General features: G+C 44.4%; 1 protein-coding gene and 1 pseudogene across 5 annotated transcripts in view; one reads left to right on the top strand and one right to left on the bottom strand.

Annotated features, from left to right (window-relative positions):
- The window catches only part of CTIF (cap binding complex dependent translation initiation factor), a 350,579-nt gene that overhangs the window by 205,991 nt on the left and 117,838 nt on the right, over positions 1-26,750 (bottom strand). For all 5 annotated transcript variants that reach the window (XM_077135514.1, XM_077135516.1, XM_077135512.1 and 2 more), the window contains one exon: positions 26,621-26,692. In XM_077135514.1, coding sequence (XP_076991629.1) covers positions 26,621-26,692 — 72 coding nt within the window. The remainder of the gene's footprint in view (positions 1-26,620; positions 26,693-26,750) is intronic.
- On the top strand, positions 5,338-26,585 carry LOC143662746 (large ribosomal subunit protein uL14 pseudogene; annotated as a pseudogene).

Here is a 26,750-nt window from a genome sequence, read left to right on the forward strand (position 1 = left end):
CTTAACCTTCCTGGGCCTCATCAATAAAATAAGGACTGGGTCCCCCTACAGGCACCGCCAGCCTGAAGCTTTAGGTTCTAGACCACTGAACCCAACCCATGATGGCTTCAGCTCCCACAGTCCTGTTGGGAATCAGCCACATTTACTCAGGGCAGGAAGCCTCTCCATATGGTAACAGATGTGCAGGGTGCCTGGGTGCTTCCTCCTTATATCCTTCTAGTCCCATGTCCCTGCAACCCCTTGACAGCAACCCATCAACTCGGCCTTGCTCCTCTCTTCCCCTTCCCAATGTGCCCCATCCTTCAAAGCTCCTCCAAGAAGCATCTCAGACCTCCCAAACTGCAGCCAGCTCATGCTCCTCTGAACTCACTCCCTGTGCTGGTGATAAGTAGCAGGAGAGCCTGTCTATAGCAGTTTCCGCTCCATTTCCTGTTGTGCCCACACTCCCTGATGCCAGGGACCTCTCCAGGTCTCCCAGCACTCGATGCTTCATTCCCAGGAGGTGCTGGCTGAACTGACTTGCACTTCCAGGAGATTTTCATCTTCTTCCTTACACATGTTTTCCTCTTGCCACAATGAGCTGTGTGACCTCAGGCAAGTCACTTCACTTCCATGGACTGCAGATTCCTCACATTTAAATAGAGAGATCTCAGAAAGGGGGATGCTGTATCTGTAGATGAGCTTCGTCTGGGTGGCATGTGTGCTGCCACCCCCCCTTCCCACCTGCTGCAGACATCATCAATCAATTACAGCATGATTTACAGTCTCAAAGTAGGACTGGGATTATCCATACACATACCCTTCTTTGAGTTGCCTCGACTCCCTACCCATCCTAACTCCTGAGCCCTGGCAGCTTCAAATGCTGGAAAGACCCACCTTCCATTGATCAACTCCACTTGGAAAATGTGGGCCTGTCCCTTTGCCCCCTAAAATGTTAACTGCCTTGTTCACAACCCCCTTTCCCAGCCCTGGAGGGTATAGCAACTCAAAATGATTTCTAAAGCAAAGGTTTTTAAAACTCAAACAAACAAAAGTTTGCTTTCTAAGCACCTGTCCTGAACCTCATCCACAGTGAAGCTTGCTCTCCTCTTTCAGGACTGTAACACAAAGTCTCTCCGTCACCACACTTGTCTTCCTGTACCCCTCCCCATTAAATACCCAGCCTACTCAATAACTTACAGATTCAGTTTAAATGGACCACAGCTTTGCCATCACACTCTTATAAGAACATTAGATCTCCCCCAGTAGATTTGAAGCACCTCGACTGCAGCTACGTTTTGCTTCCTGTGCCCCCACAGTGCTTAGGGCAATGCTAGGCACATAGTAGGTCCACCACAGATGGCTGCCAGCTGATTAAACACCACTCTGTAACTGTAGGTGTAACCCTGTCCACCTCTGCTTAAAAGACTGATGCCCAAATTAGGATGTCAAGGTCAGCTCACCCTCCTAGGGTCAAGGCCCCTGAAGAGTGAGGAAGGTGGAGTGGGGAGAGGGGGCAAGTATGCAAACGGGACAAGAAGCTCACAGCTAAAGCCAAGACAAAGCATCTCTCGGGGAAGAGTGTCTGACCTTGAAAACCCGTAAATCTCACTCCTGGGCTCAAGGACGGCATGCCAGCCACCACTCCTTGGGTGGGGAGAGGAGGGCAGAAACCAGCCACGCTCATCATGAGCCCTGGTGGGGGGGGCCAAGGGCCCTCCCCAGAGAGCAACAGGACACCACAGCCTGGAAGGGGGGTGCATTTCCCTCAGGCTAAGGGAGGCGGCAGGGGTGCCTCAAACTCGGGCCCCAGCCTTTTCCGCAGCAGCAGCCCTGGCAAGGACCTGTCGCTGGACCTCCAGAGTCGTGGGGTCAGGGACAAACCCCACAACAGCTGATGGGGGGAAGAGGGGCAGAGTGGAGCAGTTTTGGGCAGAAACGTCCTTGGCTTTTGCACGCACCTGTCAGTACTCCACAGCTCTCTGTGCACCTACAGCACAGCCCCCGTCCCCCACCCCAGCAGGTATTACTGTCTCCACATGGGAGTGGGAAGCAGAAGCCCAGGGAGGGAGGCTGCGAGGTCCAGGTGGGGACTGAGCAGCAGTCAGAAAGCCGACCTGGGCTCTTTGGGGGAAGTCATGGCCATCGGGGCACCAACACACGGTACTGTCACCGGGCTTTAGAGCTCACAGACCCAGCGCACAGAATCCCCACAGCTCTCACCCATCCTTACAGCAACTGGAGAACCGATGTTTAGGAATCTTGCTCTAAGGCTCACAGGTATCCGCGCCACTCCCAGCAAACACCGTGCTCCTCACCCTCCCTCCTCCTCCTCCCACCTCACCCTCAGCTCCTGTGAGTATACACCATCCTCAGGTCAGGGACCTGGGACAACGCGCCTGTCCCCACCCCAGTGGGCCACATGCGTCTCTGCACCACAACCTTCCACAGGGTTCAGCATCATTACTTCTCACGGTGAGCATGGAAACAGTTTTCTGACTTTTCTCCTGCCTCCAGTCCCTCCTCACTGACAACATCACGCTCATTCTCCAGGCTGAGGAACAGAAGTGCCAGGAGTGTGGGCTCTGTGCACACCCAGGAGCCAGAAACTCATCTTTGCATCACCCTAGGGAGCTCTGGGGCACATTTCCAGGAAAGAATATAAAGTGGATGGCGCCCCCTGGAGTTGTGCCCCTCGGCAGTCCTAAAGGGTGGTGGGCAGAGAGGATGGCACCGGGCCAGGAAGAGGATTCTCGGGGCTGATGAAGCAGAGGTTCTGAGGGCAAGCTATCGGGCCCCCCTCCATGCTGAATGTAATAGGAATGGGATCCCCAGGAAGGAGGGAGTTCTAACAGGTGAGAGGGCAAGTCTCTGGAGAAGCTCACAATGAAAACCCTGGTGCAGCTGAAGCATTCCCCAGGCCACAGGTAACGACCTCAGTGGCACTACATTTGATTCAATAACTGCAGCACAAAACAAGAGTTTGGACATCTCCAAGTCACGGAATGTGGCAGACACGGATAACACTATACACAGACTTGTAACAACAGGGGCTTGGTAAATGGCCTGGCATTTGGAAGCAGCTCTCCCTCTCCTTCGAGTCTCAGCCCGGAGTGGGCAGCCCCTCACCAGTAGAGTCTTCCTTTGTGGTGGTCCCTTGTTGACGCCGAGGCTGGTGCTCAGGCAGTGCCCCACAGGGGCCAGAGTTACTGACTACAGCAACTCAACCGAACAACTGAACTGAACCCAACCACGGCTTCAAACGCCCAAGCCCAGTGCCCGTCCGCCCTCAGCCCAGGGCGTCGGAGCAGACCACCCGGCCCCCCAGCACTGCACGAGGTTTCAGAATCCAGTCGAACCTGTGAAGCCACATACGTACCTGGATATTACCCACTTCTGGGTTCTGGACAACAACCCTCAAACCTTACAATCCCCAACACACACACACACAGCACCTGGTCTGCAAACCCTCTTATAAAGTCAGAGAAGCAAGAGGGGTAGAAGCCTGGACAGACTCACAGACAGGCAGACTGCAGCCAGACTAGGGATGTGACGCAGGAGCTTCACTTGGCAGCACGCCGCCAGCCCGTCCTCACACTGAAGACTCATGCAGGGAGGTGGCCGCCAGGTCGAGGACACAGCAGAAGGGGACCAGGGCTTGGCCCTTCCCAGGCACAAGTACCACCTACAAGTCCCAGGGCAGAGGGGGCTGAGTAGTGTTCCCCCCAAACGCATGTCTACGCAGAACCTCAGAATGGGACCTCATTTGGAAATAGGGTCTTCGTGATGTAATTAGTTAAGATGTGATCCTACTGGGCTGGCGTGGAGCCCAAATCCTGTGACTGGCTTCCTTACAAGAAAAGGAGAGGACACACGGGGAAGGAGGCCACGTGACGGTGGAGACCAAGGCTGGAGTGATGCGACTCCAAGCCAAGGAACCCTGAGGACCGCCAGCTTTTTCTCTGAGTATAACCCCTTCCTCTGCCCCCACAAAGGCCAAATTTTGGAGAAGCCTTAAAAAAAAAACAAAAAACACCCATTTCAGTGCATAGGTTTTAGCACTTAATCAGTGCTGTATCTTCACAGCAGCCCCTGTTACTGGCGATTGGAGGGTCCCATGCGTGGGTGAACCCCCCCCCCGTTCTCAGACAAACCACAAAGAGATGAGTACTTTAAACTGTGTGGAAAAGGAAATGGGCAGGCAGCATGAAGCCACCTCTGAGGGCCCGGCTCCCCCAGCTCAGCAAAGGACAGATGTCAGGAAGGGCCAAGAGTGAAGATGGTGACCACAGCAGATGCTGACAAAGAAGGCACTTCTGCCAGGAACCACCCAAGCACTTGGGAGCCCTAGGAGGCAGGGGTATCATTTATTGTCTCTATCTTATTGACGAGGAAACTGAGGCACAGAGCTAGTTCTCAGGATGGGAATCCAGGCGGCATGGTCCCCGAGGTTATGCTCTCACCCACCACTGCACAATACCGTAGACTATTCAGGTGAATTCTGACCCAACCATGGAGACTTCCTTAAAGCAGTATATATCCATCTCCTACAAACACATGAGTTCTCCAAGCCCACCTTTGCCTATGTTTGGGAAGGGAAGAGGGAATAAGGTTTCAGTAGGCATAAATATTGGGGCCTCCATGCATAAGAGAATGAATCAAGGAATGACAGAGTCACCAAACAGTAGAAAACCATCAGTCAGGTGCAGATAAAAATAAACCCCTGTTCTTCGCTGTGTTCTCCTGTGTTAGTTAGATTCAGTTGTCAACTTGGCCAGGTGAGCATACCTAGTTCTGTTGCTGCGGACACAAACCAATGGTACGTGAATCTCATCTGTTGCTAATTACATCTGCAGTCGGCTAGGAGGCGTGTCTGCTGCAATGAGTGACATTTGACTTAATTGGCTGGTGCTTAAATGAGAGAGTGCAATGTAGCACAGCCTAGCAGCTCAGCCCAGGCCTTTGGAGATGCAGAAAGAAGTCACCCCGGGGGAAAGTTGTTGGAACCCAGGGGCCTGGAGTGAAGACCAGCAGAGACCATCCTGTGCCTTCCATGTAAGAAAGAACCTCAGTGGAAAGTTAGCTGCCTTTCCTCTGAAGAACCAACAAAATAAATCCCCTTTTATTAAAAGCCAATCCGTCTCTGGTGTGTTGCATTCCGGCAGCTAGCAAACTAGAACATCTCCCTTTACTAATACACAACTGCTTAGGGATTTTTGTTTGTCCATGTGCATGTGTGCACATGGAAAGTTCTTTGGCTATGAGTGTTTTGGCACCAGGCTGACTAGGGAAGGGGCAGCAGGATGCCCCCCTTTCCCACCATTATTGGGAGCATCACAGGGGAAGCCCACCTAGACAATGCTAGGGCAGCGCAGGCCAGATCTCCCCAGCGGAGCTGCTGTTGGGGGGCTGCACCAGGTGACTACTCCACGCCCTGGCCTCTACCACGACCCTGCCCCAGCAGCCGAAACCCCAGGACAGTGGCACCATGAGCCATCCTGTCCATCAGCAGCCAACTGGGCGGTCCGGGCCCAGTGTGGGAACGAGAGAGAAAAGGCAATGAAGTCCTGTTCCTCTAAGGACTCGGGATCCCTCTTAGTTTCCTTTCTCCCTGTGGAATGTGATTACATCAACTCCGTCATGAGGACTGCTTAGTTTCTTAGGGCTGCTGTGACAAATCCCCATGAATCTGACAGCTTGAAACAACAGATATTGATTCCTCAAGTCTGAAATCAAGGAACTGGGGGGCCGTGCTCACTCTGAGGGCTCTAGGGAAGAATCTCTCCATGCCTCTGCCTGGCTTCTGTTGGCTCCCAGCAATCCTTGGTGTTCCTTGGCTTATAGACATATCACTCCAATCCCTGCCTCTGTCTCCACATGGCCTTATTCTCAACACCTCTGAGTGCGCTCTCTTCCACTTATAAAGACACCAGTCATTGGATTTTGGGCAGTATGAGCTCATTCCAATCCTTAACTGATTACATTTGCAAAGACCTTATTTCCAATAATGTCACATTCTGAGGTTCCAGGTCGGGGTGGTTTGAAGGTGTATGTACCCCCAAAAAACATGTTCTTAAATTTAATGCATTCCTGTGGGTGTGCACCCATTGTAAGGAGGAACTCTGGATGAGTCTACTTCACTTAAGATGTGGCCCATAGCCATGCCTTTACCACTACAGAAAAGCAAATTGAGGAATGGAAGGGGAAACTGTGGTATAAACATACGATAGACTACTGAGCAGCTGCAAGAAGGAATGAAGTGAGGCTTGCAACTAGGTGATTGAACCTTGAAAGCACAGTATGTTGAATGAAATGTCAGAAACAAAAAAAACAAATATTATCATGCCTCACTCATATGGACTAACTATAACGTACAAACTCAGAGAACGGAAGTCGAGAGCATGGGTTATCAGGTTGGGGCCTACTGTAAAGGGTCCTAGGTTGTAAGCTCTTACAGCAGTCACATCTATTCCTGAGTTGTAACTGTTATTTCTAAATTCTGAGATGCTGAGTTCTTTGTGTATAACCTGGTTGTTCCCTGGAACTTTGGGTATGTGTATGACATGTGAGAATCGGTTTTGGATCTCTGAAACTATGAAAGTCAGCATTTCATCATACAGCAACTGTTAAAAAAATTGAAAAAGTGAGCAGACTTCGAGTAGAAATAGGAATAAAGCTGATTCGCATAGGACTAAGGTAAATCAGAACATATATAGGGTAAAGGATGATGTGATTATTCTTATGCATTATATACATATCACTTTTTAGTTTATGGTGTATTGGAGTGGCTAGAGGAAAGTACCTGAAACTGTTGAACTGCATTCTAGTAGCCTTGATTCTTGAAAACGATTGTATAACTATATAGCTATTAAAATGTGGCCATGTGATTGTGAAAACCTTGTGCTCCCTTTAGCCAGGGTGTGGACAGATGAGTAAAACAAAATAAGGACAATAAAGAAATAAATAATAGGGGGGACAAGAGGTAAAGAAAAATTGGGTAGATTGAAATGCTAGCGGTCAATGAGAGGGAAGGTAAGGGGGTATGAGATGTATGAGCTTTTTTTTCTTTTTTCTTTTTATTTCTTTTTCTGGAGTGATGCAAATGTTCTACAGATGATTCTAGTGATGAATACACATCTATGTGATGATATTGTGAGCCACTGATTGCATACTTTGGATGACTATATGTCTGTGAAGATATCTCAATAAAAATATTTTTTTAAAAAGGATAATATGGCCTATATTTTAAAACTTCTACTTCTGTGTAAGACCAAAGGACAAGATGTTTATTTGATGAAAAATTCATATTTTGGGTAGCACATTATCTAATTTAATTATTCAAATGCCACAATTACATGGAATCTTGAATTGGATGTGAGATCTTGTTGGTTTGTATAGGCTACTGTGATGTCCCAACACATCCCAGAGTAATTTTGGCAGAGAATAAAAAAGTATTTTCAAAGTCCCCTTGGGGTACTAGGAGAAAGGAGGAAATATTAAACCTCCCCATCTGGGGAATTCCTAATGTTCCCTCAACCAGTGGGTAAAACCACTTCAATAGGCTACGCCCTCAATCTTGGGATTTGCCCCCATGAAATGTATTCCTGCAAAAGAGAAGCTAAGTCTACTTACAATTATGCTTAAGAGTAATTCCCAGAGAACCTCTTTTGTTGGTCAGATGTGGCCTCTCTCTCTAAGCCAACTTGGCAGGTGAACTGACTGCCCTCTTCCCTACATGGGACAAGACTCCCAGGGGTGTAAACTGGGCACATGGGACATGTCTCCTGGGGAGGAGCTGGGACCTGGCATCATGGGATTGAGAAAGACTTCTTGACCAAATGGGGAAAGAGAGAAATGAGGCAAAATAAATTTTCAGTGGCTGAGAGATTTCAAACAGAATCGAGAGGTTATCCTGGAGGTTATTCTTATGCATTATATACATGTCCCTTTTTAGTCTGTGGTATAATGGCGAGGCTAGAGGAAAGTATTTGAAACTGCTGAACTGTGTTCCATTAGCCTTGATTATTGAAGATGATTATACAACTATACAGCTATTACAATGTGACCATATGATTGTGAAAACCTTGTGTCTGATGCTCCCTTTAGCCAGGGTATGGACAGATGAGTAAAAAATAAGGACAGATCCGCCATCTTATCCTTCCCTTTCTCCTCCTACTCCAGCGGCTCTCCAACCACCACCATGCCCTCTTCCGCCTTCACCAGTTCCTCCGCCACCGTCCTCCACAGCCTTGCCACCCTCACCTTTCCTCCTCCAGAACAGTTACTAGGGGAGTAAAAATGATACAGAATAGCTCCCAGAGCCACGACAGAGATCAAAAAGACAGCGTACCCCATCCTGGAATGGCTGGCTGTCTGGGAGAACCAGCTCCGGTGAGATCGCCGAGGGGCGCAGACTTTCCCGGGCAGGGTGGCAAGCGGCCGGAGTCCCTCCCTTCCTCCTTCCCAGGCCAGCTGGCAGAATTGGGCAGGCGGTCCCCTCAAGCCGCGGCGGCTGGCGCCCCCACCACGCGAGGCCCCCCCGGACCAACTGAGAGAATTGGATCGGAAATCCCCAGACTGTGGAGAACGGTGACCAGGGGGGTCCCTTTCAAACACGTGACTCCCCGATCCGGCTGGGAACGGTGCACTGTCCCGGGCTGCGATGGCTGGCGCCCTCCCGCCATGCTTGGCGCCCCGGGCCGACTAGGAAATTCGGACGGGCGCTCTCCCGGGCTGCGGCGGCCAGCGACCCTCCCCGTGTTCGGACCCCCGGGCCGGCTGGCACTCTTCCAAGCCGCTTTGGCTGGCGAACCTCCCTCACGGCGAGAGTTTTCCAAAGTTAAAGGACCCACAGCACCTTTTACTGGTGGGACCCGCAGACAAACGTGTGCCACGAGCGCCACCTACTGGGCAGGATAAGAAAAACAGAACCCAGAGATTTCACAGAAAAATCTTTCAACCTGTTGGGTCCAACACCCAGGGAAATCTGACTAAATGCCCAGACGCCAGCAGAAGATAACGGATCACACTCAGAAGATTGAAAATATGGCCCAGTCAAAGGAACAAACCAATAGTTCAAATGAGATACAGGAGCTGAGACAACTAATGCTGAATATACGAACAGAAATGGAAAACCTCTTCAAAAACGAAATCGATAAATTGAGGGAGGACATGAAGAAGACATGGGCTGAACAAAAAGAAGAAATAGAAAAACTGAAAAAACAAATCACAGAGCTTATGGAAGTGAAGGATAAAGTAGAAAAGATGGAAAAAACAATGGATACCTACAATGATAGATTGAAAGAGACAGAAGATAGAATTAGTGATTTGGAGGATGGAACATCTGAATTCCAAAAACAAACAGAAACTATCGGGAAAAGAATGGAAAAATTTGAACAGGGTATCAGGGAACTCAAGGACAATATGAACAGCACAAATATACGTGTTGTGGGTGTCCCAGAAGGAGAAGAGAAGGGAAAAGGAGGAGAAAAACTAATGGAAGAAATTATCACTCAAAATTTCCCAACTCTTATGAAAGACTTAAAATTACAGATCCAAGAAGTGCAGCACACCCTGAAGAGATTAGACCCAAATAGGCGTTCTCCAAGACACTTACTAGTTAGAATGTCAGAGGTCAAAGAGAAAGAGAGGATCTTGAAAGCAGCAAGAGAAAAACAATCCATCACATACAAGGGAAACCCAATAAGACTATGTGTACATTTCTCAGCAGAAACCATGGAAGCTAGAAGACAGTGGGATGATATATTTAAATTACTAAAAGAGAAAAACTGCCAACCAAGACTCCTATATCCAGCAAAATTCTCCTTCAAAAATGAGGGAGAAATTAAAACATTCTCAGACAAAAAGTCACTGAGAGAATTTGTGACCAAGACACCAGTTCTGCAAGAAATACTAAAGGGAGCACTAGAGTCAGATACGAAAAGACAGAAGAGAGAGGTATGGAGAAGAGTGTAGAAAGAAGGAAAGTCAGATATGATATATATAATACAAAAGGCAAAATGGTAGAGGAAAATATTATCCAAACAGTAATAACACTAAATGTTAATGGACTGAATTCCCCAATCAAAAGACATAGACTGGCAGAATGGATTAAAAAACAGGATCCTTCTATATGCTGTCTACAGGAAACACATCTTAGACCCAAAGATAAAAATAGGTTGAAAGTGAAAGGTTGGGAAAAGATATTTCATGCAAATAACAACCAGAAAAGAGCAGGAGTGGCTATACTAATATCCAACAAATTAGACTTCAAATGTAAAACAGTTAAAAGAGACAAAGAAGGACACTATATACTAATAAAAGGAACAATTAAACAAGAAGACATAACAATCATAAATATTTATGCACCGAACCAGAATGCCCCAAAATATGTGAGGAATACAATGCAAACACTGAAAAGGGAAATAGACACATATACCATAATAGTTGGAGACTTCAATTCACCACTCTCATCAATGGACAGAACATCTAGACAGAGGATCAATAAAGAAATAGAGAATCTGAATATTACTATAAATGAGCTAGACTTAACAGACATTTATAGGACATTACATCCCACAACAGCAGGATACACCTTTTTCTCAAGTGCTCATGGATCATTCTCAAAGATGGACCATATGCTGGGTCACAAAGCAAGTCTTAACAAATTTAAAAAGATTGAAATCATACACAACACTTTCTTGGATCATAAAGGAATGAAGTTGGAAATCAGTAATAGGCGGAGTGCCAGAAAATTCACAAATACGTGGAGGCTCAACAACACACTCTTAAACAACGAGTGGGTCAAAGAAGAAATTGCAAGAGAAATTAGTAAATACCTCGAGGTGAATAAAAATGAAAACACAACATATCAAAACTTATGGGATGCAGCAAAGGCAGTGCTAAGAGGGAAATTTATTGCCCTAAATGCCTATATCAGAAGAGAAGAAAAGGCAAAAATGCAGGAATTAACTGTCCACTTGGAAGAACTGGAGAAAGAACAGCAAACTAATCCCAAAGCAAGCAACAGCAAACTAATCCCAAAGCAAGCAAAAGGAAAGAAATAACAAAGATTAGAGCAGAAATAAATGAAATTGAAAACATGAAAACAATACAGAAAATCAATAAGACCAGAAGTTGGTTCTATGAGAAAATCAATAAGATTGATGGGCCCTTAGCAAGATTGACAAAAAGAAGAAGAGAGAGGATGCAAATAAATAAGATCAGAAATGGAAGAGGCGACATAACTACTGACCTCACAGAAATAAAGGAGGTAATAACAGGATACTATGAACAACTTTACGCTAATAAATACAATTTAGATGAAATGGACAACTTCCTAGAAAGGCATGAACAACCAACTTTGACTCAAGAAGAAATAGATGACCTCAACAAACCAATCACAAGTAAAGAGATTGAATTAGTCATTCAAAAGCTTCCTAAAAAGAAAAGTCCAGGACCAGACGGCTTCACATGTGAATTCTATCAAACATTCCAGAAAGAATCAGTACCAACTCTCCTCAAACTCTTCAAAAAAATCGAAGTGGAGGGAAAACTACCTAATTCATTCTATGAAGCCAACATCACCCTCATACCAAAATCAGGGAAAGATATTACAAAAAAAGAAAACTACAGACCAATCTCTCTAATGAATATAGATGCAAAAATCCTCAATAAAATTCTAGCAAATCGTATCCAACAACACATTAAAAGAATTATACATCATGACCAAGTAGGATTCATCCCAGATATGCAAGGATGGTTCAACATAAGAAAATCAATTAATGTAATACACCATATCAACAAATCAAAGCAGAAAAATCACATGATCATCTCAATTGATGCAGAGAAGGCATTTGACAAGATTCAACATCCTTTCCTGTTGAAAACACTTCAAAGGATAGGAATACAAGGGAACTTCCTTAAAATGATAGAGGGAATATATGAAAAACCCACAGCTAATATCATCCTCAATGGGGAAAAATTGAAAACTTTCCCCCTAAGATCAGGAACAAGACAAGGATGTCCACTATCACCACTATTATTCAACATTGTGTTGGAGGTTCTAGCCAGAGCAATTAGACAAGAAAAAGAAATACAAGGCATCAAAATTGGAAAGGAAGAAGTAAAACTATCACTGCTTGCAGACGATCTGATATTATACGTCGAAAACCCGGAAAAATCCACAACAAAACTACTAGAGCTAATAAATGAGTACAGCAAAGTAGCAGGTTACAAGATCAACATTCAAAAATCTGTAGCATTTCTATACACTAGTAATGAACAAGCTGAGGGGGAAATCAAGAAACGAATCCCATTGACAATTGCAACTAAAAGAATAAAATACCTAGGAATAAATTTAACTAAAGAGACAAAAAACCTATATAAAGAAAACTACAAAAAACTGTTAAAAGAAATCACAGAAGACCTAAATAGATGGAAGGGCACACCGTGTTCATGGACTGGAAGACTAAATATAGTTAAGATGTCAATCCTACCTAAATTGATCTACAGATTCAATGCAATACCAATCAAAATCCCAACAACTTATTTCTCAGAAATAGAAAAACCAATAAGCAAATTTATCTGGAAGGACAGGGTGCCCCGAATTGCTAAAAACATCTTGAGGAAAAAAAAACGAAGCTGGAGGTCTCGCGCTGCCTGACTTTAAGGCATATTATGAAGCCACAGTGGTCAAAACAGCATGGTATTGGCATAAAGATAGATATATCGACCAATGGAATCGAATAGAGTGCTCAGATATAGACCCTCTCATCTATGGACATTTGATCTTTGATAAGGCAGTCAAGCCAACTCACCTGGGACAGAACAGTCTCTTCAATAAATAGTGCCTAGAGAACTGGATATCCATATGCAAAAGAATGAAAGAAGACCCAAATCTCACACTCTATACAAAAGTTAACTCAAAATGGATCAAAGATCTAAACATTAGGTCTATGACCATAAAACAGTTAGAGGAAAATGTAGGGAGATATCTTATGAAACTTACAACTGGAGGCGGTTTTATGGACCTTAAACCTAAAGCAAGAGCACTGAAGAAGGAAATAAATAAATGGGAGCTCCTCAAAATTAAACACTTTTGTGCATCAAAGAACTTCATCAAGAAAGTAGAAAGACAGCCTACACAATGGGAGACAATATTTGGAAATGACATATCAGATAAAGGTCTAGTATCCAGAATTTATAAAGAGATTGTTCAACTCAACAACAAAAAGACAGCCAACCCAATTACAAAATGGGAAAAAGACTTGAACAGACACCTACCAGAAGAGGAAATACAAATGGCCAAAAGGCACATGAAGAGATGCTCAATGTCCATGGCCATTAGAGAAATGCAAATCAAAACCACAATGAGATATCATCTCACACCCACCAGAATGGCCATTATCAACAAAACAGGAAATGACAAGTGCTGGAGAGGATGTGGAGAAAGAGGCACACTTATCCACTGTTGGTGGGAATGTCAAATGGTGCAACCACTGTGGAAGGCAGTTTGGCGGTTCCTCAAAAAGCTGAATATAGAATTGCCATACGACCCAGCAATACCATTGCTGGGTATCTACTCAAAGGACTTAAGGGCAAAGACACAAACGGACGTTTGCACACCAATGTTTATAGCAGCGTTATTTACAATTGCAAAGAGATGGAAACAGCCAAAATGTCCATCAACAGAAGAATGGCTAAACAAACTGTGGTATATACATACGATGGAATATTATGCAGCTTTAAGACAGGATAAACTTATGAAGCATGTAATAACATGGATGGACCTAGAGAACATTATGCTGAGTGAGTCCAGCCAAAAACTAAAGGACAAATACTGTATGGTCCCACTGATGTGAACGGACATTCGAGAATAAACTTGGAATATGTCATTGTTAACAGAGTCCAGCAGGAGTTAGAAACAGGGTAAGATAATGGGTAATAGGAGCTGAAGGGATACAGACTGTGCAACAGGACTAGATACAAAACCTCAAAAATGGACAGCACAATAATACCTAATTGTAAAGTAATCATGTTAAAACACTGAATGAGGCTGCATCTGAGCTATAGGTTTTTTTTTGTTTGCTTGTTTTTTTTTTTTTTACTATTATTATTACTTCTATTTCTTTTCTCTATATTAACATTCTATATCTTTTTCTGTTGTGTTGCTAGTTCTTCTAAACTGATGCAAATGTACTAAGAAACGATGATCATGCATCTATGTGATGATGTTAAGAATTACTGATTGCATATGTAGAATGGTATGATTTCTAAATGTTGGGTTAATTTTTTTCCCCGTTAATTAATAAAAAAAAAAATTAAAAAAAAATAAGGACAAAAAAATAATAATGGGGGATAAGGGGTAAAAAAAAATTGGGGAGCTTGAAATACTAGTAGTCAATGAGAGGGAGGGATAAGGGGTATGGGATGTATGAGTTTTTACTTTATTTTTTTAATTTCTTTTTCTGGAGTGATGCCAATGTTCTAAAAATGATCACAGTGATGAAAACACAACTATGTGATGATATTAGTGAGCCACTGATTGAACACTTTTGATGGGCTGTATCTGAGTGAAGATATCTCAATAAAATATTTTTAAAAATTGTTTACAAAATTAAAAAATAAAATAAAAAGATGTGGCCCGCCCCAATCAGGATGGTCTTACTCCTGTGACTGGAGTCATTTATAAGCAGAATGAAATTCAGATAGAGAGAGAGAAAGTCACAGGAAGCAAGAGGCTGAACACTGATGGAATGTGGAAGAGAAGGGAGAGACCAGGAGATGCTGCCATGTGCCTTGCCAGGGGATAGAGGAGCCAAAGATTACCAGCAGCCAGCCCCAGAATGCCACAGTGTTTGGGGAAATAGTGTCACCTTGATGATGCCTTGATTCAGACTTTCTTTTAGCCTCAAAACTATAAGCAAATAAATTCCCATTTTGTAAGTCAACCCATTTCATTGTATTTGCTTAACCAGACTAGGAAAATAAAACACAGGAGGACGTGAATTTTGGGAGAAGGAGGAGGCATTTCTCAACCCACTACAAGGACCAAGAGATAAACCTGACCCTAATATGGATTCTCTTGCTGCCCATGGACACAGTGCTCAAGGAGAGCTAAGTGGAAGGTTCCCCTTTAAACAATGGGCAAAAATTTTTCATCTTTCTCCCTAAGGACCCAGCTCTGGTTTGAAACTGTCATGTACCCCCAGAAAACCCATGTTCTGAAGTCTTGATTCAAAAGTAAAGGGTGGAATCTTTTGATTAGGTTGTTTCCATGGAAATGTGGTACACCCAACTGTGGGTGTGACTTTTTGATTAGATGGAAATGTGATGCTCATTCAAGGTGGGTCTTGATTAGTTTACTGGAGTCCTTTAAAAGGGGAAACATTTTGGAGTTGCTTCAGATCCCACAGAGACACATATGTTTGGAAATGCAGAAACCCCAGGAAATGTCAGGAACTGAGAGAGATGACAGAAGCTAGACAGGAACCAAAGTCGACACAGATGCAGATATTTGAAGATGCTTGGAGTGCCAACAGAGAGAGCAGATGCCTACCTGTGGACATTTGGAGATACAGAGTCCAGGAGACATCACCATGTGCCTTCCCATGAGATGCTAGGCAAGTCAGAAGCCAAAGGACCATCAGACACCAGCCAGGTGCCTTCCCAGCTGATGGGGTGTTCTGGACACCATCAGCATTTCTTGAATCAGGTATGTTTCTATGGATGCCTTAGTTTGGGCATTTTTATAGACTTAGAACTGTAAAATTGTAACTTAGTAAACTCCTTTCATAAAAGCCTACCCATTTCTAGTACATTGCATTCCAGTAGCATTAGCAAACTAAAACAGATCCCTTCCCCAGCTCCCTGGCTTATCTTCTAATTTGTCACCTACATAAGTGAATTAACACAGTGCTAGGTATAGTGAAGACCACGAGAGACTGAGGCTTCCCATTCAGGTCTCCCTGCTCAACTGGGGAGCCACAGAAACAGAGATGGCACACAACTCATGATGGCACACAACCAACTGTCCCACAGTGAGGCACATGCCACCAACACTGCTGGCTTTGGGGTTGAGGGTTGTGCAGCCTGGAACTCTGGGGAAAACTTCTTGGAAGTAGCAGCATGGTTCAGACTGAGATCAGGAAACAGGACTTTAGGTCTGGGCCTGTCATCTGCTTCCTGTGGATCTTAGAAGTCACTCAGGCTCCTTGGACCTCAGCTTCCCCATCTCTCCCATGAGCATTTGGACCTGACTGCTGACTCCTGAGAGGGAGGGTGCAACATATGAGAATGCCATGAGAATTTTTTACACTACACAAAATCCCCAAAGTCATCTCCTACAGGCCATATCTGAAACTCCTCAGAGGCCCAAATCTGACTTTAAGGGTGATTTTTATCTGCCTAATCAGAGAAAAGCGAAGCAACAAATACAGAGGGAGGTGGTGAGCCAAGACAGGGTCCAAAGAGAAACAGTCCTGTCCTGGCCAAAAATAAATCAGCACCAAGGACAGCACCCCACTGCTGGCAGAAAAGAGAGGCCCCCAATATTTTAATTCCACGCCCCACCCCCCCACAATAGAAGGGCGTTTGGAGCAGGAGAGTGGCAGAGCAAAGACCAGTGTAGCTTCTTGGGTGGCACCAAGGCCCAGCTTAGGAACAAGAAAAGTCGATCCTTTCACTTTGGAACTGCTTGTGTCTGTCCATCCTGTCCCTTGCAAATGTGCCACCTTTGTCTTCTAATTAAGACACAAAGGCCAGGGAGAGGTGAGAGACAATGATGGCAGAAAGTGATTAAGTGCATTTCTCCTAAGTCAAACATTTCTGCCCACAACACTCTCGGTGGGATAATTGGGCTTGTGATTTAGGTTTTAAATGGGCCATGTTATAAGAACCTGTCCTGGAGGAGGCCATGCCAAAAGCTGCTTCTGGGCTGGCCACCTGTTCAGCATCTGCTGAAATAATGATGGCCAACTCCATTGCCACAGCCACCCAACCCTGTTCCACACCTATGTAGGGAAAGGCTTCTAGCAGATGGGAAAAAATCAAGTCTCCACCTCCCAACACCTTTCAATCCTCCAAGGCTCCCTCACGCTGCTAGTAGGAAGCCTTCCTTGAACTCCCTAGTCTCCAAGGATTTCTCCCTCCCTGGGAGGGCCAGTCTCAGAACCACAGGAGGTCAGGGCAGGAAAGGGTCTAAGGAATCATTTGATACACGGATGGCCCAGAAATTCTGCAGAATTGCTCTAAAAGCAATGAAGTGGGGGGCGGGGGGTTGAAGAGTAAGAAGGCGGGGCTCCTTGCCCTGAATCAATCAGGCAGTTCTGCACCTTTTCTGTTTTCTACATGGAATTTCCATGTAAGATTTGATTGAACAAAAGGTTCTGAACTTTTCTTGAAATTAAACCTTTTAACTTGAGACAACTATAGATTCACACACAATTGTAAGAAATAATACAGAGGTTCCTTGTATGCTTTACCCAGTTTCCCTAAATATTTTAAAGAACCACTCTATAATACCACAAATAGGATATCGACACTGATATAATCAAGACACAGAACATTCTTTTACAGTCACACTCACCTCCCCCTGTCCCTACCCCCTCCTTAACCCCTGGCAACCACTAACCTGTTCTCATTTCTATCATTTGGCCATTATAAAATGTTATGTAAATTAATAATATAGTATATAACTATTCTACCTTGCATTCCAGAACTGGAATGGCTTTTAAAAAGGGAAATTTATGAAGTTGCAAGTTTATAGTTCTATGGCCGGGAAAATGTCCAAATTAAAGCAAGCCTATAAAAATGTCCAATTTAAGGCATCCAGGGAAAAATACCTTGGTTCAAGAAGGCTGAAGACATTCAGGGTTTCTTTCTCAGCTGGAAAGGCACATGGTGATGTCTGCTACCTCTCTCTCCAGGCTTCCTCAATGGCTTCCCTGGGGCTCTGTCCATTCTTTTGGCTCTGTTGGTTCTGGTGGCTCTAAAGCTTTTTCCAAAATGGGTCCCTCTTATAGGAATTCAGTAGGCAACTCCACCTTGAGTGGGTAGACATATCTCCATGGAAATCATCCAATCAAAAGTTACCACCTGCCATTGGGTGGGCCATATCGCCATGGAAACAATAAAAAAAAAGATTCCACCGAATAATATTGAATGAGGATTAAAGGACAAGGCTTTTCTGGGATACATAATAGCTTCAAACTAGCACAATAACCTTTTGGGATTGGCTTTCGTTCACTCAGCATAACTCTCTGGAGATTCATCCAGCTTGTTGATATATCAATCAATAGTTTGTTTCTTTTTATTACTGACTAGCATGCTATGGTATGGATACACCACAGTTTGACTATTCACTAGGTGAAGGACACCTGGGCTGTTTCAAGTTTTCAACAATTATGAATAAGCTATAGAAACATTTGTGCACAGGTTTATGCATGAACATAAGCCTTTACTTCTCTGAGATAAATGCCCAAGAGTGCAACTGATAGATCATACAGTTTGCATGTTTTTAAGCAGCTGGCAAACGTTTTCCAGAGTGGTTGTACCATTCTATGTTCCCACTGACAATGTTACATTCTCTGTGTGTGGATATCTCTCAGCAAAAATATTAAAAAAAAAAAAAAAAAGCAATGTGTGAATGATCCAGTATCTCAGCATAGTTCAACATTTGATGTTGTTACTATTATTTGCTTTAGTCATTCTGATTGGTGGGTAATGACATTGCACTGTAGTCTTTATTTGCATTTCCCTAACGGCTAATGATGTTGAGCATATTTTCATGCCCTTAATTGTCACCCATATAGCCTCTTCTGTGAAATGTCTCTTCATGTATTTTGATCATTTAAAAAATGGATAACTGTGCCCTTTTCTGACATTCAAGATATCAAAGCAAGGATGTGGTGGGTCGTCTGGTGCCAAATCCCGGAATTTCCTGAGTCTGCCAGTAGGAGCTGTGATCAACTGTGCTGACAACAGGGGAGCAAATAATCTGTATATCATCTCTGTAAAGAGGATCAAGGGACAGCTGAATAGGCTTCCTGCTGCTGGTGTGGGTGACACTGTAATGGCCACAGTCAAGGAGGGCAAACCAAAACTCAGAAAGAAAGTACACCCAGCAGTGGTAATTCGACAACAAAAGTCTAGCAGAGAAAAGATGGCATGTTCCTTTATTTTGAAGTTAACACAGGGGTCAGAGTAAACAGTATAGGAGAGATGAAAGGTTCTGCCATCATGGAACCAGCTGCAAAGGAGTATACAGACTTGTGGCCAGGATTGCTTCTAATGCTGGTAGCATTGCCCAATTCTCTATTTGTAAAAAAAAATAAATAAAAGCCATTAAAATATTATTTGTTCTCCCCTCCCCCAAAAATGGATGATTGTGGTTTTACTGATGAGTTTTGAGAATTCTTCATACATTCTAGATACTATTCCTTTGTTGGATAAGTGGCTTGCAAATACTTTCTTCTACTTTATAGCTAGTCTTTTTGCCCTTATAACAGGGTCTTTCACAGAGCAAGAATTTTAAATTTTAATTAGATCCAATTTTTCCTTTTTAAGGATCATGCTTTTGGTGTCAAGTCTAAGAACTCTTTGCCTATATTTAGAGACCCCAAATTTACTTCCATGTTTTCATCCAACATTTTACAGTTTTCCAAGTACATTTGTCCAAAATCCATTTTGAGTTAATTTTTGTATAAAGGGTGAGACTTAGGTCAATGTTCCTTTCCTCTCTGTGGATGCTCATCTGCTCCAGCACCATTTGTTGGAAAGGCTATCTTTCCTCCTTTGAATTGTTTTTGTGCCCTTGTCAAAAATCAACTGGGCATATTTGTATGGGTCTAATTTTGGGTTCTCTATTCTGTTTCATTGATCTATATGTCTATCTCTCTACCCATACAATATAGTCTTGATTATTGGGGCTATATAATAAGTCTTGAAGTCAGGTAGATGGACTCTTACCACTTAAAGGACAATTTTGTCTAGTTTCTTTGTCTTTCCATATAAATATTTGAATAATCTTCTCTAGATCTACAAAAAAATTCTCATGGAGTTTTTATAAGAATTAAGTTAAAACTGTAGCAATTCGGGGAAAATTGACGTTTTTCTATGTTGTCTTCCAATCCATTTATTCCATTCATTTAGATCTCCTTTGATTTCTTTTATCAGAATTGTGTAGTTTTTAGCATACAAGTACTGGGCATGTTTTGTTAGATTTATACCTAACTATATAATTTCTTGAGTGATTTTGAATGGTATTGTACTTTTAATTTTGGTAGCCACATGTCCATAGCTACTATTTAGAAATACGATTCTGCATGTTTATCTTGAATCCCATGACCTTCTTGAGCTCTCTTCTTAGTTTTAGAATTGTTTTGAGATTCCTTGGAATTTTCTATGTGGACAATCATGTCATCTATAAATACAAATTGCTTATTTCTTCCTTTCCAATATGTACACTTTTTCTTTTCTTTTCTTGCCTTATTTTGCTAGTTAGAACCTCCAGCCCCATGTTGAATAGAACAGGTGAGAGCAGATACCCTTGACTTTTCCCAATCTTAGGGAAAAAGCATGCAGAATTTCACCACAAAATAGAATGTTAGCTGACTGCTAGTGTTTAGTAGATGTTCTTTATCAAGTTGAAGAAATTCCCTTCTATTCATATTTTTCTGAGAGTTTTTGTCATGAATGAGTATTGATTTTTGTCAAATATTTTTTCTGTATCAATTAATATTATCATGTTATTTTGGTTGTTTATCCAGTTAATATACTGGTTTACATTGGTTGGTCATTGAATACTGAACCAGGTTTGTATTCCTGGAATAAATGCCATTGGTCATGGTGTATAATTCTTTTTGCATGTTGCCAAATACTCCAACTATAATTTTGGATTTATCTATTTCTCTTTTCAGCTTTATAAGGTTTTGCTTCAAATATTTTGCAACTCTGCTTTTTAGTGCACGCACACTGAAATTTCTATGATATCCTGATGTTTTGATCTTTTTCTCATTATATGATATCTCTCTTCGTCTTTGGTAATTTTCTTTGCTTTGTTGTCTACCTTCTCAAGAGTCATTCTTGCTTCCCTTTGATTAATGCTCTCATTATACATATTTCCCATCATTTTCCTTTCAGCTTGCCTATCATTATATCTGAAGTGAGTTTCTTACAGACAGCACATAATTGAGTCATGTTTTTAAATCCAACTGCCAATTTTTGTTTTTTAATTGATATATTTAGACCTTTTGAATTTAATGTAGTTACTGGTATGTTAAAACCCATGTCTCCTAACACTCAGTCCAATACTATTTCCATAACAACATGTCTTCTCCGCTTCAGAAACAGGTTTCACAAGAGCAAGCCTCAAGATCAAGGGCTTTGCCTATTGACTTGGGAGTCCCTAATGTTTGAGACAGTATCAGGGGTTTCCCCAGACATAAAGCTTAATAGCTCCATATTTTTCTCCCATTCCTCAAGGAACTTTGTCAATATTTTTTAATTATCTGCTCAGTATACTCTAGGATGTATCCAGGTACTACATGAGGCTATAGAGAATTACAAGCCTATTCCCATTCTGGGCTCCATGTGTTTGGGTTGTTTAAATGATCTAGCCTGATACGAGTTAGATTATGTGCTGCAGAAAATTTAGGTTTTGGACAACCTAAACCTCTCTTTCTTTGGTCTCATACAGTAGGTGAAGTTCTAAAATACCCACAATGTCATCCTTATCCCTGTATTGTGATATACCTTAGTCCTGAACTGATTGGCTTCATTTTTACTGGGATGCCTTTTGAAGCAGGGAGTTTAGCATTACTGGAAATGTCCAGCAGCTCAATAGGCACATGAGGGGGTTTCTGCACTACAGGCTGGGGGGCTAGATTAGGTGACCTCTGAGCTTGCATCCTGAGATCTTGTAATGTGAGGTCCACATGTCTTTAAGGTTGACTCAAGCCATATAGATTTGATGGGGTGGTTATGGAGATGAGAGGAGAAAAGGTCAGTCCTGGCCTCTAGTGAGGTAGGGCATGTGGCAGTCATTCTAGTTGGTAACCAAATAGTTCTCTTTTTTCCCCATTCTAGGTACTTAGTAGGATTATACTTCTGAGTGTATCTATGGCTGGGTGGGGCCCTGTGACTACTCCTGGCCAACAAAGAGCTTGGGCATTGAATTGCCAATACGAGCTCCTCTAGACCTCTTTTCCCTCTGTCATGACAACTATTTAGAATGGCAACTGCTCCATTAAGCTTGATCCTGAATGTGTTGTTTTAAGTTACTGCAATTCGGGGTTCTTTGTTACTATGGCCTTACCTAGGCTCTCCTGACCAATACAGGAAGACAGACTTTATTAATATGAAATGACCAGAGAACAATATAAGATAGACAAAGCACAGAACAGGGGTAGGGCTGGACAGGAGTTTCAACATCTCAGCCTTAAGCATATAGCCACCTCCTCATTCACCGTCCTCAGCCCCCACCATGCTGGTAACACCCAGCACCAACATTTATATTAGCTGTGATCTCCGCACCCCAACATCCCTAAACCGGGCTCAACTTCAAGCCTTTGCTGACACCATTTCTCTCTGCAATGTCCCTTCCTTGAACCTATTCAACATCCTGCCCATTCCTGAAGGCAGAGCTAACCCATGTCCTCCTGACCCACACAGACCAACATGGCTGCTCTTTGGAAGAGCTGAATGGCCAGCAGCCCCTTGAACAGTAAAAATAATGTTTCTTACATATCCACCGAAGCTACTTTACCAAGATAGCATTTGTGCTAATGGCTTTGAAAACTGATACTGAACCAAGAACTGTACTTTACAGGAAGGCACCAAAATGACTGGCAGGAAACTCTTTCTACCTTTTTCTGTGGGCTAGAGGTATCTGGAGTGTTTGAGGCTCTCCTCCTCCATCTTCCATTGGTCATCTCTTGGATCAGAGTCAGTGTTGGCACTGATATGCCTATCTGCAGGTTGACACAGGTGTGCAGGTGGGTGGGGGAACATTGGAGGAAACAGGAAAAGCCAGACCTGCTGCTGTTGTTAGCAGCTATTTAGATCCATTTAGATTTCATGGAGAGACAGAATGCAAGCAATTAAAGAGATTTCTAGAAAAGCTCAGAGAACTCCATATAGCTCAACATCTCATTTTGCAGATGTGCTTAGAATCAGAGGTATACTTAGGTCAAAATCTGCTTCTCCTGACCCTCGGACCAAGGCTCTTTTCACTCTCTCCTACTACTTCAGTTTGCCCCTGGGGATCATGATGAAGCAAAGGAGATGCCCTTCTGTCATCATCCCATGGACTGTGGGATCACTGGCTGCCAGCCAGGACTCAAAGACATCATTTCTGTCACTCCCCCACCTTTCCCAGTCTGCAATAAGGAGCAGTGTTCCTTAGATTCCCAGCACAGCTTTCTTCACCTTGCTTAATAGCCAAACTTGCCAACCAACAAGTCCTTCAGTTGGGAAGCCCTTCTCAAGTTCTAACGCGGTGGTGCACATTCATTTCCTGTCCTCGGCACTTCCGTGCAAATGGAAAAGAGCTGCTGCTCCTGACCTCATACAACATTTCATACTTTTAAGCACTCTTTACTGAATACTAAAACCCACTCCATTACCTAAAAATGTTTTCTAAATGCACTGCTGTTGCACTCTCCCATTTCAAGTGCTTTCCTCTTGATTATCTCCATGCATTTCCCTTATTACAATAAAAAGCTGGACACTATTCCAACATCCTATCTAAATGACCATGTGATGGACAAGCTCTCTATGAAAGTGGTTTCCTGGATGCCAAATAATCCCAAATCCAGCATTCCCAATTGCCGGCAGGTGGATGGGCCTCTTTGGACTTCAGAGGCCTTCACCCTCCCAGCTCATGGAGCTCAACCTAACCAAGGTTGCTGCCACTTGGTTTCTCCGAAAGGGTTCAGAGAAGGCAAGAGTCTTTTTTTTTGCTGCTGCTGCGGCTGTTAACGTGAATAAAAATAACATCGAATGAGGAGGGGAGCCTGTGGCAGGCAAAGAAAAATCCCAGCCTGTGACTGATGGTGTGGAGGCACGGTCTGGGGTTCATCAGACAGACCCCCCTGGACAGAGAGCAGGACCTCAGCATCCTCCTGGGCCCCTCCTTCCTAGGCATGGTGTGGCCAAGGTGGAGGCAGCTAGGGGGAGTCAGCCACCCCAATCTCGATTTAGCCTCAGTTTCCCCTTAAAATGGCCTCCTTAGGAATGACCGCCATGGACTGGGATGGGTCTAGGCCAACTCAGTGCAGTCACAGACATTGTTATTGGGCACCTGCTATGTGCAAGGCCCTGGGCCAGGGGCAGTAAGGATGTAGAGCCAGCCCCAGCTCCTGCCTTAGGGTCAACAGCCGGCTGAAGGGTTAGGGACATGTACTTGGAACACCTTGACCACAACATGAGATATGGTCAAGGGTGTTGGCCTGGATGAGAAGGGACAGTGAGGAGGGCAGTTGGGCACGTCACAAGGCTGACAAGTGTACCTAAGAGCTGGTCCTGCACTCCTGTATCAGGAGCCTTGAAGCAATGGGGGCACCCAGAATCCCATCAGGGCTGAGCCCAGCAAATGTACTCATCAACAGGCAGCCCCCCGGTTCTGTCCTCCATCAGCAAGCCAGTCCAGGACATGATTTTCTCGTGACACAGTCACCTAAGGGGTGCTAACGGCTCTGGATTCCTCTAGCAAAGCACATTCCGGAGGTTCCAGAATGAGGCCCAGAGTAGGTGCTCTCATGGGCCAACTGGTCACCCACCCTCCTCCAGGCATGCAGCAAGCTCTAAAAGGAGAACCCAGGGCAAGGGAGGCAGAGGTGGGGAGTAGGACAACCCGTTCTTGGCCCCTGGGAACTCCATAAGGAGTATGGGAGAATGAGACCCGGGGAAACGGGCAGGAAGTAGGGTACAGAAAAGGTGATAAAGGGGGGAGCAAAAAGGATCCTCTGCTGAAAGTTTCTAGATGCACTTACTTACTGACCAAATAACGAGAGCTGATATTTTGGTCTCTAGTTTATAAGCCTCTATTACCCCTTATTCAAGGACTTCAACCCTTCTCTGGAACCCTCTCTCAGATTCTTGTCCTCTCACATCCAAGTCCACCTTTGATGCTTATGAATTAAAGGAATCTTCACATAGGGAACCCCAGATTAACTGGCAGAAACTAGAAGCTTCATCCCTGATGTGCTGAGCCTTAAGCCAAGGACTGGAGGGGTTTGGGGAGGATAAAACTGGGTCCATGGCCAAGGAGGTGGCTATCTAGTGGTAGAGACAAAAGACTTCTCCAGAAGGACGCTTACTGAAGCAAGGCAAGCTGCCATCCCATCCCTCCAGACCTGAGACCTGGGTTCAGGTCGCAGCTTGTTCAAGTCAGCGCACCTCTTAGGGCCTCAGTTTCCTCATTTAGGAATGGTGTGAAGAAGCAGAAGGATTCTCAGAGGCCATCAAATCTCTTTCTGGTTTTCACATGAGGAAGCTGAGACATGAGGAGGAAGGGACTTGCCAGCGAGTTGTGGCAGAGTATACATCAGAGCCAGGTCTCCTATCATGGCCTCCCGCCTAACCGGACAAACACACCTCGTACAAGGTGAGAAAGCTGCTCAGGGCAGCTGGGCCCCACACCATGGTGTGACACAGCCCTGCAGCCAAGAAAGATGCCAGAGCTGATGCTGCCGACCATCTTCCCTCAGGACAGAACAGGGAAGAGCTGGTTTACTCAAGCATCACGCGGCTGAAGTCAGATACCAGCAAATGGTCCTGGAAAACCTGTGAACGCAGCTGCTTTAAACTCAGGAGCCTCTGTCCAACAGGCCGGAGAGGCTCCTCTCAGCACTCTAGACATGCAATCTGAAGCTGGGCTGGTCTTGGGGATGAATTTCTTTTGGGCATTCTAATCCCACCATCTCCCACGGGCAGAGATGAGATATCAGCGAGAACAGCTGGACAACCAGAAGGAGCATGAGGGGGTGGGTTGGGGGGTCACCTAGCGATAGCTCTCCAAAAGTAGCTGCTTCTCCTCCCTTCCAGCCGCATGACCCCATAGGAGGCCCCTCGGCATCTTGCAGGCAAGCAGGAGGGACGGGAGCAGTAGGCTCCAGCCTGTCGCCTGCACAGTTGGTATACGGGGGAAATGGACAGGTCTGTGGCACCCCCACCCCCACAATCTGCCCTTCCAGGCCCTCTGCAGATCTAGGTCAGAATTGGTTTTCCAAAAGGCTCCCCCCAGCACCAAAGTCTTAGAGGTCCGCTGTTTGTGAGATTAATGTTGATGTGTGAGCTTCTAGTTCATTCATTTTATTGCTATGCAATATTCCACTGTAAGGACATGCCACAAATCATTTCTCCATTCTACTCTCAATGGACATTTGGGTTGTTTCCAGATTTCTATAATGAACAATACTGCTACAGAAAAGAAACCTATGACTCCATGTGTTCAGAGACTTCCACTGTAGACTGGGTATTCAGGGACAGCTTCCAAAGAGGCAGGCCACACCTCGCCCTCCTATTTTCCTGCTGTCTCAGTATCACCGTCTTTCAGGACGGCCATCATGGGCCAGTCCATGAACCCAGAGAAACAAGACATGTGACAAATCCCAGCTAGACCACGGAGCTGGTTCCCTACCTGCTGTGCGGGGGCTTGCCCTCGGGAGAAGGAACAGCCGCTGCCCAGCTGCTCGCTGCAGTCTGCTGTCCACTGCAGGGGAGAAAAGGAGCGGTTGGTTAGTGGTGCAAGGATGCCTAGGCCCATCCTC

This window comes from Tamandua tetradactyla, chromosome 18, assembly GCF_023851605.1.
Source record: "Tamandua tetradactyla isolate mTamTet1 chromosome 18, mTamTet1.pri, whole genome shotgun sequence".
In the NCBI taxonomy this organism is placed as follows: Eukaryota; Metazoa; Chordata; class Mammalia; order Pilosa; family Myrmecophagidae; genus Tamandua; species Tamandua tetradactyla.